The sequence below is a fragment of the Gadus morhua genome, chromosome 20 (assembly GCF_902167405.1).
Source record: "Gadus morhua chromosome 20, gadMor3.0, whole genome shotgun sequence".
Lineage (NCBI taxonomy): Eukaryota > Metazoa > Chordata > Actinopteri > Gadiformes > Gadidae > Gadus > Gadus morhua.
Window position 1 is genome coordinate 5,200,895 of NC_044067.1, and position 16,160 is coordinate 5,217,054.

A 16,160-nucleotide genomic window follows, 5' to 3' on the forward strand; every position below is an offset into this window, starting at 1 on the left:
TCAAACAATGATGTCTGAGTTGACGGTACCGTGACTCCACAGAACACGAGCACTGCCTTCCTACCGGGCTTCCCATTGGCAGACTGTCGGCATATCAGGAAATGAAAAGGGGCCTTTGAGTCCCTTCGGAGTGGATGCCTAGCATGGATCGTGTAGACAGCTTGTTATAAATGCACTCAGGGGACCCGGTTCGTTCTCGCCATTAGCACAGCGGGCCACATTTAGTTTGGAAATGGTTTATATTGAAGGCTTAACTATTGTAGAAAATAAAAGGGAATAACGTGAGCCGATGCTGTTTGGGTGCTGTCTTCTAACGCTAGAGAACACAGGCGGCAAATCGGAACCAGCAGCAAGCGCTAGCCAGGCCCTGGGTTCTGACAGGGGTTATAATTAGCAAACTAACGGTGAGTTTTCCAGAGCAGCACCGCTGTGTGTTGGCCGCCCCACGGGAGAATTAGTTGTGGATTACAATCTTAATCACAGGAGGACTCTGTTGAATGTGATGTTAAGTGGGCCCCTAGATCTCAGCAAAGCCATTAGTGTTCTATGACAAATATAATTTCTCCTACTTACCAATTCTCCTCCTTTGTTTTCATTATGTTTGTCAACCCTGGAGGGTACGCGGTGTGTGTGTGTGTGTGCGTCTGTGTGTGTGTGTGTGTCTGTGTGTATGTGTGTGTGTGTGTGTTTGTGTGTGTGTATGTTTTAATATGTTTAATATTCTTGTCTTTTCTTCTGTACTTCTTAAAAATGTATCTTCAAATCTATTGTCTTGGTTGCCTTGTTTCTTTTCGGTACAAAGAGAGAAATTACAGTCTTACGTCATCGGCTCTCTCACTAAGGACGCTGAGATATCAGGCTGACCTTTCAATAATTTATTAATGATTAAATATTGCAAAGACACTTTGTCAAGCTATAACAAAACTGTGTATCAAACTGTGTGACATGAAAAGTGGATCGGGAGTTGACCATCATAAATGGGCATGAACAACACATAAACATTTCAAACATAAAAGGCTGAACTTTGTGAAACGTCATGAGACTTAATAAAAAATGATGAGGGTACCGTAAAGCAGTAGAAATGATCTGTATGAATCAACATGGTGAAATGGTGGGTCCTGCCATGTTTGCTGAAGTTTCAGTGGTTGATGTGCACGTTGTGTTTAGAACTATTGCCATTACAAATGGACGAAGTCTGCAATTAGACCATCTAAGGTTAGACGCATTTTTATGATCTGAAATATTGAAGACATGCAATGTCAAGCAGAGATATGAGTCATTCAGACTAGAGTAAACATACACAGCTGCCAGTTTGTCCTTGCAGTCACAGTAACTGGTTTGTTAGAAAAACATAGAAAAGCATAGAAAAACAAAAGGCCATTGTTTGATGAACTGGAACATCTGTCACTAAATAATTACTTGGAATAAAAAGGGAAAGCATTGTGAATGTATTTATGGACGTTGGACAATGTGCATAGCAAAACAAAGGCAATATGCATCCACATTTTCTTCAGGCCTGGGGGGCGTTTTCAATTAGCCTTTTCATTGGGCAATGTGATTTGTGCCCATGGAAATTGGATGAAGTGGTCTAGATTTCACAAAGAAATTGTCTTTGTCAATCATTGAGTGTTGTTGATGGCGATAAAGCCGAGATAAAAGAAGTCTAAATAAACAAATTGTCATCCAATATTTCAAATTTCATCAGCAGTCTGTAAACCCTCCCACACTCAGCGGTCTACTCATGTATTCAATATTCTGTCTAGCTCTCGCTCACACACACACACACACACACACACACACACACACACACACACACACACACACACACACACACACACACACACACACACACACACACACACACACACACACACACACACACACACACACACACCTGTCTGATGGAGACGCTGTCCATCATCTGCCCAGCAATCCATCCTCATCCTTCCATCCATTCATCGACCCACTCATCTAGCAATCCATCCATCCACCAGCTCCTCCATCAAACGTACCCTCCATCCATCAATCTATTGATTGATCGGGTCACACCATCCATCCATCTGTTTGTGTATGAGTAGCGGCCTTTTGATTGGACACATCAGTGGCCCGGTCAATAGGTTCCCTCCAAACAGATTTGCTCCGGCAAAATCAATAGCTAACAAGGCAGATGTATCCACGAGACACCGCTGACAAGGAAGACGTCATCAGCCTTCAGCGGCTGGGAATGGCTGCGCAGGTTGTGTGTGTGTGTGTGTGTGTGTGTGTGCGCGCGCGTGCATTCGCGCACGTTATTGGTAATCGATCCGCAAGGGGAGTGAGTGATGCAACGGCCCATGCCTCGTTGACACCAGTCATCTTGGATGTGTGGCCCCCGGTCAGGGAGCTGAACATCACAAAGCTGCCCTGTGATTTCCCAGTGACAGCATAGGTCTGGCCTGCAGGCCGGACAAGGTGGACCACATCCGTCATGTCATGTTCTGCTCCCTCACCCCCTCCCCTCTTGGGGGCGTGTGTGTGTGTGTGTGTGTGTGTGTGTGTGCCTGATGTTGTGTTGTTGTCACACAACATGCCCACGGTACACATTCCACTCCTCCACACTCAGCACTTGTTGTTCAGGCTTCGGGTTACGTCATTTCACGGCCAATGAATATATGAATCCATTATCCGACTCTGTTATTGAGATGATCACAGAGCCTGGTCGTAACAAACGATAGCATATGTGCCGGTGGGCCAGAACTGTGGTGAGCCGGTTTCTTTGAAACCAGGTCACAGTGTTCATCCTCAAAGGTTAATGAGGCGTTTGAGCGAGGATTTGTCACGTTGACCCTGCGATGTTTTGATCACACTCCCTCCCCTCGTTCTCTTCTTCCCCTCGTTTCCTTCGCTGTGCTGTTCACACACACAAACGCAGGCACGCAAGCGCACACACACACACACACACACACACACCTGCTACAGGGGTTCCGTCTTGGTTCGCTGTTGCATTATTCAGCTTCGCCACGTGATGAATTCCAAGCAGAAAAAACAAACACAAACCCGCAAATCTATTCACACAACTGTCTGCGACAACAGAATGTAATTTTCTCTTCCGATAGACAAGCATCTTGTGCTACCTGGGGGGCTAAGATAGGAGCTATGCGGTGACTTCCCCAAGCAGGAGATATGTGTCATCCCTCTGCAGCTGTCCAGCTGTCAAGCTGGGTTTGGGAAATGGTACAGAGATGGCAGGACTGTGCTTAACGCATGGCTTTCCAGAGATTTGAGTTTAGGACTCACTGTGTGAGCCTGCGTGTCCGTGCATGCCTATCTGTGTGTGTATTTGTGTGCGTGGGTGTGTGTGTTTCTGTGCATGCATGTTAGTGTGTGCTTGTGTGTGTGTCCGTACATGTGAATTTTAGTGTGTCCTTGCAATCATGTTTGTGTGTGTGTATGTCTGTGTGCATGTGAATGTGCGTGTGTGCATGTATATATCTCTCTGTGTGTGTGTGTGTGTGTGTGTGTGTGTGTGTGTGTGTGTGTGTGTGTGTGTGTGTGTGTGTGTGTGTGTGTGTGTGTGTGTGTGTGTGTGCATGGCTCTGGCTTGACGCTCTGCTGTGTGTGAGTGCTCAGTGGACCAGAAACACATCCATGCTACACACACAAAATCACGTCGGAACTCTGATCCAGATACTGACGTAGCTTCCAATCCTCCGTCGCCTCTGATCGAGTGTACGCACGGTGGTTGTACCGGAGGAATGGTTCAGGTGGGGGGGTGGGGGTGGGGGTTCTCCTCCACAACCCCCCCCCCCCCCCCCCTCCCAACGTAGGGCTGCCTGCGTGGCTTCGAGGAGCGGTTCACGACGGGCTGAATGTCAAGAGGCCGCGGCGGCGTGTTAAGTCGGCCATTAGCCGCCGCCGCCGCCGCCGCCGCCGCCGCCGCCGCCGTCGCTATTATTAGTCACTCGCCGTATAAAACCAGGAGCGGCGAGGTCGCTGTCATCGCGTATTAACGTCAACAGGAGACGGATATCAGGAGAGGGGGAGCGACAGCGGCCCACTTTCTGAGTGTGCGTGAGTGTGTGTGTGTGTGCGTGTGTGTGTCTCTCGTTTGATGTGTGGAAACACGCTCTGACGCATGGCAGCGCATGTAAACAAGGGAGAGCCTTGAAGATCAGAGGGAGAGGTGCTGCTCAGTGCGGGCATCTCCTCGTCGTCGGGAAGGGACCCAGGCTCGTTGGAGGAGCCGTGTCGAGTGGGTGTGTGTGCCAGAGCGACAGACACACACACACACACACACACACACACACTAGCCACAGACACACAGACAAAGACAGATACACACACAGATACACACACACACACACACACACACACACACACACACACGACACACAGACAAACACACACACAGAGTAGAAACACACACACAGACAGAGACACACAGACAGACACACAGACAAACACACACAAACAGTAGCCACACACACACACACACAGACAGAGACACACAGATACACACACACACAGACAAACACACACAGATATACACACACAGTAGCCACACACACACATAGATAAACACACAAAAACACACACAGTAGCCACACACACAGACACAGACACACAGACAAAGACAGATACACACACACACACACACACACACACACACACACACACACACACACACACACACACACACACACACACACGACACACAGACAAACACACACACACAGTAGAAACACACACACAGACAGAGACACACAGACAGACACACAGAGATACACACACAGAGACAAACACACACTTCCATTTGCTGCAGACACACTACAAAGAAGTCCTGAGAGATTGCAAAAGTAAACCCGTTGCTAGGATGAAGAGAGACAAAATGGGGCAGCCGAAAGGCCAAGAGAGGGAGAGGGAGAGGGAGAGGGAGAGGGAGAGGGAGAGGGAGGGGGAGAGGGAGAGGGAGGGGGAGGGGGAGAGGGAGGGGGAGAATACAGAGCAGTTCTGGCTGGTGTCTTTCTGGGCTCTCTGTTGGGGCTCCTTCAATTGAGTTCTGTCTGCACGGTCCAAAGCGCTCTGCTCGCCGCAAGGAGACTCAAGTGCCCTTTTTTTTTCCCCGGGTGGGGAGTCAGAGGGCCTCTGTAGGGGGGGGGCAGGGAGCCGCAGGTGGGCTGGGCTGCAGAACCGGGCTGCATGCTGGGGGGCACAAGCTGCTCCCTCCAGAGCACCGCGCGCACACAGACACACAAAAGACTGACAGAGACACAGCGTCCAGGTCTGCGGAAAGACCTTGGTTTCTTTTTGGATTCAGCGTGTGTGTGAGTGATTTGGTTTTGTGTGTGTGTGTGTGTGTCGTTGTGTTTGCGCTTGTGGCTACTGTGTGCGTATGAGTCTGTGAGTCGGTGTGTGTGTGTGTGTGCGTTTGCCTACTGTGTGTGTGTGTTTGTGGGTGTCATTGTGTGGGTGCGCTTGTGGCTACTGTGTGTGTATGTGTCTGAGGATGGCGCTGCCCGTTTGGCTACTGCGCTATAACAAAGCCTCGAAAAGATGATGGAACAGATGGAACGTCATATCTGTAACTTATTACATCTTTATTCATGTTTCTATCATGTGTTCAGTCTGGTTTGGGCGGAGTGACGAGTTGATGGAATTTCACGCGGGTCTCAAGATCACATCAAACCACCACAGGAAAGAAAACAGTTGAGGGGAACCCGTCTTACCTCGTTGATGAGGAACTGAAGCTGGAGAACGGCGGCTGTGGTCTCATGGTGACAGTAGCAGTCGACCCCAGGCCGTCCCAGTCTGATGATGGAGTCAAGGAAATATGGCACAGCAACAAGACCAGACGACCACGAAACCACAACAACAACAAAACACGAGCATTACAGGCGATCTCAGATGAACAACTACAGGGGTTAGGGTTACACCTTGCCTTTCATAAGAAGGCCTCCCTCTTTAAATCCAGAGTCACATAAAGGCAAACACTTGACATCCCTGCAATGATGCTGTTTCTCAGCCCTTTCTTGCATGCCCCATTGGCCTGTATACTATGCTCCACTATATACACACTCTCTGCAGATCACAGCGAAAGCTCTCTCTCTCTCTCCCTCCCTCTCTCCTCTCCCTCTCTCCCTCCCTCTCCCTCTCCCTCTCCCTTTCTCTCTCCCTCTCCCTCTCCCTCTCCCTCTCCTCTCTCTCTCTCTCTCTCTCTCTCTCTCTCTCTCTCTCTCTCTCTCTCTCTCTCTCTCTCTCTCTCTCTCTCTCTCTCTCTCTCGCGCAATTAACAATCACCCTTCGGCCCAATGAGCTGTACGATCGGGGAGCAAAGAGCAGAAGAACCAGCAGGAGAGAACCACAGCACCAGATACTACACAACAAAGACTTTCTGTTTTCTGTTTCGACGGTCTGCTGCTTTAAATTTAACCTATGGGAATTGAACCAGCAGCATGAACCTTTGGGTTTAGTTTGAACAGTGGGGTGCTTCTAAAACGGAGTACTGTTGAGCCAAGTTAGCCATAGTCAAGGACTGAAGTTTCAACGAGAGCTGGGAGGGGTAAGATGGAGAGAATGATGTTGCAATGTAACACATATACTGAAATACAAACATGTATAGTCTATCAGTATATAATTAAGTATAATCAAGAAATGCGAATGCGTCAACAATTACGTAACAGTAGACTCAATTGCGGGAATAAAATCCAGAAATAATCCTAGTTTCCTCATCTCCGACCAGAGGGGACTGTGTGGTAGTTGGATTCTACCTCATTCGACGGTACTTGGACACAGCTCAGGTAGAGAGGCTTCACCCGAGGGTGACGAGGAGCCAGACGCAGCTGGGGAGGGGTACCATCTATTCTGAGCACGGATGCGACTGGTAGAGTTTGTGTTTGAATCTGTCCAGTGAGGCCAACATACAATTACCGGTTTCATTGGCGCAGCGCTAACGCATGTATACGTGTTCACCTGAACACAATGGCCCGCAGTTACATCGGTGCATTGGAGTTCTTGGTCCGGGTACAAAGAGGGGTTCCTGACGTTTTTCCAAATGCTAAAGTTGGACAGAGATAGCTGTTGGCAGCAGAAGGAAAACCCATTTTAGACACATTGAAGGATTACTACGACAGGGTGGTAGTACAACTCGTTTTTGACACATTGAAACATCACTAAGTCAGAGTGGTAGTGCAACTCCTTTTTGGACACATTGAACCCTTACTATGTAAGAATGGTCTTCAGTCCATAGCATTGTAAAACGGTCTGACTTTTGTACTGAACTGTTATGTATGACAGATAAAGTAATACCGGGACACTAAACAATGCATTTCCAAGGCCGTAAGGACATCCCGGCAGGACTAAAGCTTGCGCATTGATCTTCTGCCTTTGATTTGCGATAGCGGAAGTTCTCCCTGAACATATTGGTCGTTGATTGGAATAGGATACATGCCCGCACAAATTGCGAAACGGCCAAACACAACAATGTGATGAGGCGAAAAAATTGCCATTTCATGTCGTCGTTCATGAAGATCTGAGTCGGGTTTTGACAGGGGTGGAGGAAAACACGATCGCACCTCAATCCACCACTTTGGGTGCTTGTGACAACCGCTCGGTCCAGCGACACAACAGCGTAAGCGGCATGTCTACTTTGGTTATCACTGGTGACATATGCTACCCCACATCCAATACTAATGGCTTCACCTGTCTTAATAAATAGGACTTCCGTTTGGTGGGCAATCATGTGAGTGGATGCTTTGGAAGCACTAGTGGCCCCGGTGTGAATCAAACTATTGACCCTGGTGGCGCCAAAGTCATGCACTGACAGTGGAACATAGACAATGACTCGGCCCAGGGTCTGTCGCTTACTGTGTACGACTGTTAGGCATTGTGAGTAGGGCGGTTTAATGTGTTACCCATCATTCAGAAGGACTCCTGAGTTGTACTCCTCAGTCTGTCTGGGGCCAAGCCCCCTTAGGGTGCTGCTGAAGCTCTGTCTGAGAGAGAGAGGACCCCCCCCCCCCCCCCCCCCCCCCACACACACACACACACAGACAGACAGACAGACAGACAGACTGAGTGATCTGGTTGGATTTGCAAAGCTCATCCCAGCCAAGGCGATGCCTCTGGCTGCCCGAGCACATCGGGCAGCTTGAGGGAATAATCTGGTGCTGGAGGGTTAGGTGGGAACACAAGCACACACACACACACACAGACACACACACACACACACACACACACACACACACACACACACACACACACACACACACACACACACACACACACACACACACACACACACACACACAGGCACAGGAACACACACATACAGGTGTACACTCACACACACAGGCGCACACATGCACACATGTACACAACGAAAGCACGCACATGCACACACCGAACGTGCACACACACACACACACACAAGTGCACACACACATGCACACAGCTCTGGTTCTGTGGGGGGTGAACTGGTATCAGAGGCACAGCACACAGGTATTACAACATGCTTCAAACCAAATGGAGCATTTGCTGTGCTTGTGTGCGTGGCTACATGAGAAGCTTCCTCATGTTCAAGCCATTCTTTAGATTGGTAGAATTCATCAGAAAGGTATACAGATAATACAACATGGATTGAAGTGGGATGTTTGAGACGGTATGCATTTCCCCCAAAGGTAGCAATAAAGAGCGTCTTCATTTGGTTTTCAACAAGACCCACTTGCCTGCTTGCATTTCCAACGCACAGAAGATCTGTGCTACAGGCCTAAATGCGTCTCACGTTCAGAAAACCACCTGGATCCATGCAGGTGGGAACGTTTGTGAGCAAATCGTTTCGGAACAGAAAAGAAGAGAAAGGAAGCACCTGCAGCAGTTATAATGATAAGCGCCAATTGTTGAAATCATATAATGGGGAGAGATGTACTAGCCGGCTCATTTGTACGTTTATTGAGCCATTAAGGACACATTCCAGGTCCTGTTATTGTGCCAGTGGGCATCAACAGGACAGATGCGCTGAAAGGTCATGGACCCCCCCCCCCCCCCCCCCCCCCCAAGGCCTCACTGCAAGCCACCAACACAAAAACCTGTATTCTCTTCCTCTCAGTTTTTCAGCAAAACAAACACAAGCAGGACTGTTTTTAAATAGACCATCAACTGGGAATCATCAGATTGATTTTTTTGTACCTCCTCCTGCGCCTACTTGCCTGCCCTCCCTCCATCCTTTCATTCTAGTCCTGTTCCATTGCCTCACTCATGCACTCTCCCTCTCTCTCCCTCTCTCCAACTGTCTCTCTCGTTCCTCCTCTCCCTATCTCACTTCATCTTCTGCTCGCTCAAATCGATTTAACCACCTAAGAGGCTGGCAGAGCGGGAGAGGGAGAATAATAGGAATGAAGTACATGGTATTTGCTTGCAAGTGTTTGTCTGTTTACAAACCCGTTCATCCTCCTCAACCAGCACAACAGATGTACCCTGGTTCCTGCTTTCCCCGCCTATCTGAACAACATAAGACCACAGATGTTGTGACAGCAGACGTTTTGGTTCTTGTCATTTTTTTTGTATGTAATATTTACTCGAAATTCCGACGAGGAAGACACACAGTCTTGTGCGTAGAGTTGAAGGCTGTTCTCTCCTGTGACATTCTACACCGCCACGAATCAAGAGAGCGCACACAACACAACACAACAAAACACACTCCTCCTAGCTTCCCGACACCGGTAACGGGACTCATTCAATCACCGCAGGCGAACACCTTAACCCGGGATCTCACAGCCCTTCCCCTCCTCGCTCCTCTACATCCTGTCGGATGTGTGCCCTGCCTTTGAAGTGCGGCACATCTATGGAGGAACACTTCGCGCTCCACGTTTTGGCAGGCAACACTGGCCCACGGTGCTACATACTTATAGCACAGCATGGCTATTCACTCTGAGGCCTCTGAAATTACATTCTGTAAAGTAAGTGGAAATGCGAGCGGGGGATATCTTTACTACCTGCATTCCCTACACGTGAGGTGGACAACCTGAGCAACTACCTGCAGCCACAAAAAAACAACCATTACCATTAGCGTTGGCGTGAGCTACTCAGTAAGGGGTTAAGTAGCGGTGCCTGCCGTGTTATTTCCAGCTCAGCACAATGGCCGTCCCCTTGTCCCCTTAGTTAAAGCTAGACCACTTAAAGCCAACAAAAGCGAACCAGCTGCCAATCATCAAGCTTAACCGGCGACAAACAAGGACTTCAACGCCGGTGGTGTTGTCAGCCCCGGCCTGCTGTCCCAGAAGGAGAGCAATTCAGAATGAGGAGATGTGTGGAGAACGGTGGCGGCGGCGGTACCCTTCAGTGGTTGATATTCTTCACAGCAGGCTATCTGCCCAAAGCCCGCGTGCTCTGCATACCAACGCTTCCCTGTGAGCCGGGATGAGCACTGAGAGACAGGGGGAGGCTGAAGGGAGGTGTGTGGGTGTGTGAGTGTGGGGGGGGGGGGGGGGCTGGAATTATAATGCTGTGACCATCGCCGCATCTCCAGTGCCTCCGGGGACTCGGCGAGACGGTTAGTGTGTGTGTGTGCATGCGTTGTGTGAGTGCAGGTGGACATGCGTGTGTGCGCAAGTCTGGGTGTGTGTGTGTGTGTGTCTGTGTCTGTGAGTGTGTCTGTCTGTGTCTGTGAGTGTGTCTGTGTGTGTGTGTCTTTGTTCAGGTGTACAGGCGTGTGTGTGCAAGTCTGTGGGTCTGTTTGTGTGTGGGTGTGTGTGTGTTTGTGTGCGTGTGTGTGTGTGTCTGTGTGCGTCTATGTCTGTGTATGTGTGTTTGTGTGTGTTGGGGTTGGTTGGGGACAAACAAAAGGTGAATCCTCTCTCAGGCGGTATCTTAACACACGATCTGTGGAGAGGGGATCGGCCGCGCCCGCGAATGAAGTGACCACCACCGGCTCCCACTGGCGGGGGTGGTTGAGTCGCAGGGTGCGGGAGGTCAACCGCAGCCAGCGGCTGGAATACAGCGGGTGTCTGGGTGGGTTCGAGGAGCGGACAGACCTAGCTTTTCGCCCTGAAGCGCTCGAGCTTCAGTCACCTCGTTCCCCTGCCAGGATCTGGCTCTGCGCTGATGCCACTCGCATGCAGATGTACGTGTTTTTTTTCTTCCCGTCAGGGCAATGGCTTGCTAGGGCTTGGCGTCCATCTTGTTGAAATTGGGATGGATTTCAATTTCCACAAAGTTTTAATGTGGGAGATAAATGTGTCGTTAGGAGTTAGTCTGCGTGTGTATGGACACATTTTCATTTGTCACTTCACACACATGCACACCCAGTGCGTGTGTGTGTGTGTGTGTGTGTGTGTGTGTGTGTGTGTGTGTGTGTGTGTGTGTGTGTGTGTGTGTGTGCGTGCGTGTGCGTGCGCTGGGTTTTATAGCACAGCCAATTTGTCCCCCTTCCAAAACTGGCACGTTTGTATTTGCATGATGAAGAAAAGGGAAGAAAATGACAAGGAGGACGACCCCGCGGTATCTAATGAGTTGTCACTCGCTGCCGCCGCTGACTGTGTGCTCGCTATAAACAAAACAAATTGGGAGAACATCAAACAAAGGCGACATTTTGGAGCCGCGTCGAAGAGGCTCTAATCAGGAAGCCGGGAGGCGGGCGATAGCGCTGTGTGTGAGTGTGTATGTGTATGTGTGTGTGTGTGTGTGTGTGTGTGTGTGTGTGTGTGTGTGTCTGTGTGTGTGTGTGTGTGTGTGTGTGTGTGTGTGTGTGTCTCTGTGTGTGTGTGTGTGTGTGTGTGTGTGTGCTCATTTGATTGTGTAAAACGACAGGAAGAACTTTGGGCTATTAACAAATCGATGTGAGTGTTTTGTGCGCTTGTTTTATCACCGGGATTAGGGGAAGCGGGCGGAGCTAGCACAGCGCGGATGGCACTATCTGCGGCTGATTGCGACGCTTTTAAGCACCGCAATAAACTCTCAGGGAAGACCGAGGCGAGGAAGCCACACCTGGAGGAAGTCATGCTTGCCTGATTGTTAAACAAACCAGAGGAAATATAAGTGTGTACACACACACACACACACACACACACACACACACACACACACACACACACACACAACACATTCATCTCCCACGATAAAATGTGTTACAGTTTGGAAATGGAAAAACAACCCAATTGCAACAAGATGGATGCCGCCCAGCCCAAGCAAGCTTGAGCCCTGATGGGAGCGTCACAGGAGGAAGCAGCTCCAGTCCCACTCAGCCCGGGGCCTTCTCCTGAGCTCCTCAACAAGGAGGAGAATGCTAATATCGCAGCTATAATGGCGTCCCGCATGGCCAAGTGAATGTGTGTGTGTGTGTGTGTGTGTGTGTGTGTGTGTGTGTGTGTGTGTGTGTGTGTGCGTGTGTGTGTGCGTGCGTGCGTGGTGTGTGCGTGTGTGCGTGTGTGTGTGCGTGCGTGTGTGCGTGCGTGCGTGCGTGCGTGTGTGTGTGGCAACTGTGTCTGTGTGTCGTAGTGTGTGCGAGTGTTGCTACTGTGTATGCGTGTGCGTGTGTCTGTGGCAACTGTGTCTGTGTGTCGGTGTGTGTGCGAGTGTGGCTACTGTGTGTGTGTGTGTGTGGGTTGGCACGGAATCTACATGCCGTGTAATTCCATTACCAGCCAGCAACGCTAATTGAATCTGCAGGGACACGAGTCAACCGGATGTTGTAGCGTCCTTATCTCTTATGCTAGAGGTGGAATGGGAGAGGGACTTACAAAAAGTTGAGGAGAGAGAGAGAGAGAGAGAGAGAGAGAGAGAGAGAGAGAGAGAGAGAGAGAGAGAGAGAGAGAGAGAGAGAGAGAGAGAGAGAGAGAGAGAGAGAGAGAGAGAGAGAGAGAGAGAGCGAGAGAGAACATTGAAGATGAGGTATAGGATAGCAGAACATGGATAATACTAATTCTTCAGAGAACCCTAATGGCGAAATCAATGAGAGACTCGAAAATGGAGACAAAAAATCCCTGAAAATGTGTGAAATGGTTGCACTTTTAGTGGGGAAGGCTTCGCTTACATAACAGCTGTTTGGTCAGCCATCTTGGATGACAGTTTTGTGGAAACAGCTCTGCGTGATGAAGGCTGGGAATGCGGAAGCCCCAAGCGCATTGCGTTCCACACCTGGAACATGTGCTGCATGTGTGACTTTAGTCTGTCCCTCTAACGCCGAAAGTGTTGGTGTTTGCATGTGTTCACTTGAAATACAGAAGGTGTTTCCGTATTTATGAGTTGGGTCAAATATAAAAACGCAGAAGAGAGAGGAACTATCAGCATATTTAATCATCTTCCTCCACATTTGGCAGCTGTGTTGAACCTCAGCCACTCCTGCACTTAACATCTGCCTGCTCTGTGCTCCGGCTGCTCTAAGATTCCTCTGCTTGCTCCTCTTCCTCGCCCTCCTCATCCTCGTCTGTCCCCACTCAGGCTAGAAGAGGACAAGTGTGAAGATGTGCTTTTGACCTCCTGCCTCTAGCAATACATTTTGAGAGGCGGGTTCTCTCTTAAGGGGTAATCCAACAACCAAACCACAGGGACGTTGCGCCACACTGGTAACGCATTTGCTGTGTTATGATTGGCTGAAATTAGTTCCAGCTGTTTGTCACTGACTTGCAACACAAAACATGGAGGTTGAAAGCTGTCTCCGAGCGAAAACTGTTGAATCTAGCAAAATCCGATGTAACCTAAAAACTAAAAACTAATCACAGCTTTAACACGAAGCTAATGTTGTTGATATGTTGTTAACAGCTGAAGGTAATTTCTCACAGCGGAACATTGCATGCAATGTAAGTGGCTTTTATTAGTCTCTTTAATTGTACACTCTATCACTTTATGAAGAGCTCAGAGACAAGCTTTGGAAAAGTCTGCCGCAAGTATGGCACTAAGTAAGGCACTTTAAATACGCTGTGTATTTAAGATAGGTAACCTAGTTTACTTCTCAGAGAACCTACAGGCAAACAGCATTAACAGGGTTAATAGAACAGGGAAGACCAATCACATTACGCTGAAGCCTGCACACCATTAACCTGGATTACTATCCGAGTAATTTATCTGTGCTTTAAGAGACAAAGCTGATCAATATATTGATGAACAATTTATAAGCAATAGTTAACTGTAAGAGACATGTTTGTGGAATAATGTGTGTGTGTGTGTGTGTGTGTGTGTGTGTGTGTGTGTGTGTGTGTGTGTGTGTGTGTGTGTGTGTGTGTGTGTGTGTGTGTGTGTGTATGCGTGTGTGTGTGTGTGTATGCGTGTGTGTGGATGTGTGTGCGTGCACACTTTCACACATAAATTACTTAGAAGTTATTAACCCTTATAACTTATAAGAAGCTGTCATTAGTCAAGCACACTTTGAAGGTTAGGCCTGCTACTTACTTGACTCTTGAGCTTCTACCTCTTCCCAGACACAAATAAATCATGTGCAACTCTACCGATGATGGAGCAAATACATTGCTATTTACGAAGCATACTTATTTCATTTGCATCCAAACTTGTAAAGTAAAAATCCTATTCTGAGATGTTCTGAGTATCTCTGGGCATAAGACTAGGGGTTGAACTATCATCATTAAACAAACCATTTATCAGGTGCAAAAGAATCAATCACTAAATATGGTACTAAATACTGAAACATATTAGCTCTACCGTACACAGTGTTAAGAAGTATATATATTTTATAGTTAGCCCGCAGCTGAATTAACAATTCATATTATGCAAAGAAAACTCTCTGATACTGTTCACAGTAACTTCTAGTTGAAAAGGAGACTGTGTGTAACTTTTACTCAACCCCTGAACCATGTAAGTCCATGATCATCAAACTGCATGGGGCTGTATTTATTCTCTCTCTCATGCATTCACACGCACCTACCATCACCTTGTTATCTCTTTCTCTCAATCTCTCTCTATCGAACCATCTCGGTCTCTTGCTCTCTCTCTCTCTCTTTTGGTCTCGCTCTCGTTCTCGTTCTCGTTCTCGTCTCTCTCTCTCTCTCTCTCTCTCTCTCTCTCTCTCTCTCTCTCTCTCTCTCTCTCTCTCTCTCTCTCTCTCTCTCTCTCTCTCTCTCCCTCTCTCTCATAATTCAAGACCTACACGCAAATCCACAAGACGTACTTTCAAGTGTACAAACGGGATCCGAACGAAATTCCAAAACCTTTGAAATGAACCAAAAAGGTATACTAAAAGCAACGAGCTGTCCTCCAGTCATTTCATTCCACCGTAATGTTGGTGTCCATCAGTCCGTCATGCCGCGCTCTCCCCTCCCCCTTCCACTTCCTTCGTTGATATGGTTGATGTATGCAGCCAGGCCCCTGGCCAATCAAATGCAATCAGCCCTGCTAATTGGCTTTGCCTCTATTGGACAGTTGAGGCCGGTGGGGCTCATGGCGTCAGGGGGATGGGTTGGTCCAGAGGGAGGGGGGGGGGAGGGAGAGGGGACGGATAAATGGGTTAATCGCATGGAATGCCAGCCAATCACCAGCCTGCAAGGACATCAGCCAGCCGCTGCCATAGGGCAGTCTGGGAATCGAAGCTACGTCCTGTTTGCGGAACAGGCTAAGATGTGTGTGTGTGTGTGTGTGTCTGTGTCTGTGTCTGTGTCTGTGTCTGTGTCTGTGTCTGTGTGTGTGTGTGTGTGTGTGCGTGTGTGTGCGTATTTTGCGTGTGCGTTTGTTATTGTGTGTGTATGTTTGTGCGTATGTGTTTAGCAATTGAGAACTCCTGCTTAAAAGAACGCCTAGATGTCACACAGTGAATAAGCTGCATTTAAAGATCAGTGAGTATCTGTTTGTAAAAAGTTAGCTTCAGGAATTGGCCCTTAATAGACTACTATCAGAGTGTGAGGGTGCGTGTTTGCATCAAAGAGCTGTTTTATATGTTCGTAAAAATGTTTGTGAGCTGCCATGCAGAACCCATTAGTGTAATGAAACGATCCAGTATTATTGTAGACAAACTATCTTAAGTAGTAGTAGCAGTGCATGGAGCTCTAACAGCCGTGGAGGAAACACAATGAACGTCCAGGGACCAGCACCTGTGTTTACCTCCGACACACACACACAAACACACACAAACACACACATTACTACCACGTCCCGGACTCGGGTCGCCCATCACCGTCTCTCTCTCTCTCCGGTTCCCTGTCTCTCTTGATCTCCGTGTCCAACACGTCTCCTGGTCTCCTGGT

At 48.5% G+C, this 16,160-nt stretch overlaps 1 protein-coding gene across 12 annotated transcripts in view; it reads right to left on the reverse strand.

Moving 5' to 3' along the window:
• Positions 1-16,160, reverse strand: part of stxbp5l (syntaxin binding protein 5L) — a 123,126-nt gene that overhangs the window by 69,110 nt on the left and 37,856 nt on the right. For all 12 annotated transcript variants that reach the window (XM_030343357.1, XM_030343352.1, XM_030343355.1 and 9 more), the window contains exon 3: positions 5,706-5,787. In XM_030343357.1, coding sequence (XP_030199217.1) covers positions 5,706-5,787 — 82 coding nt within the window. The remainder of the gene's footprint in view (positions 1-5,705; positions 5,788-16,160) is intronic.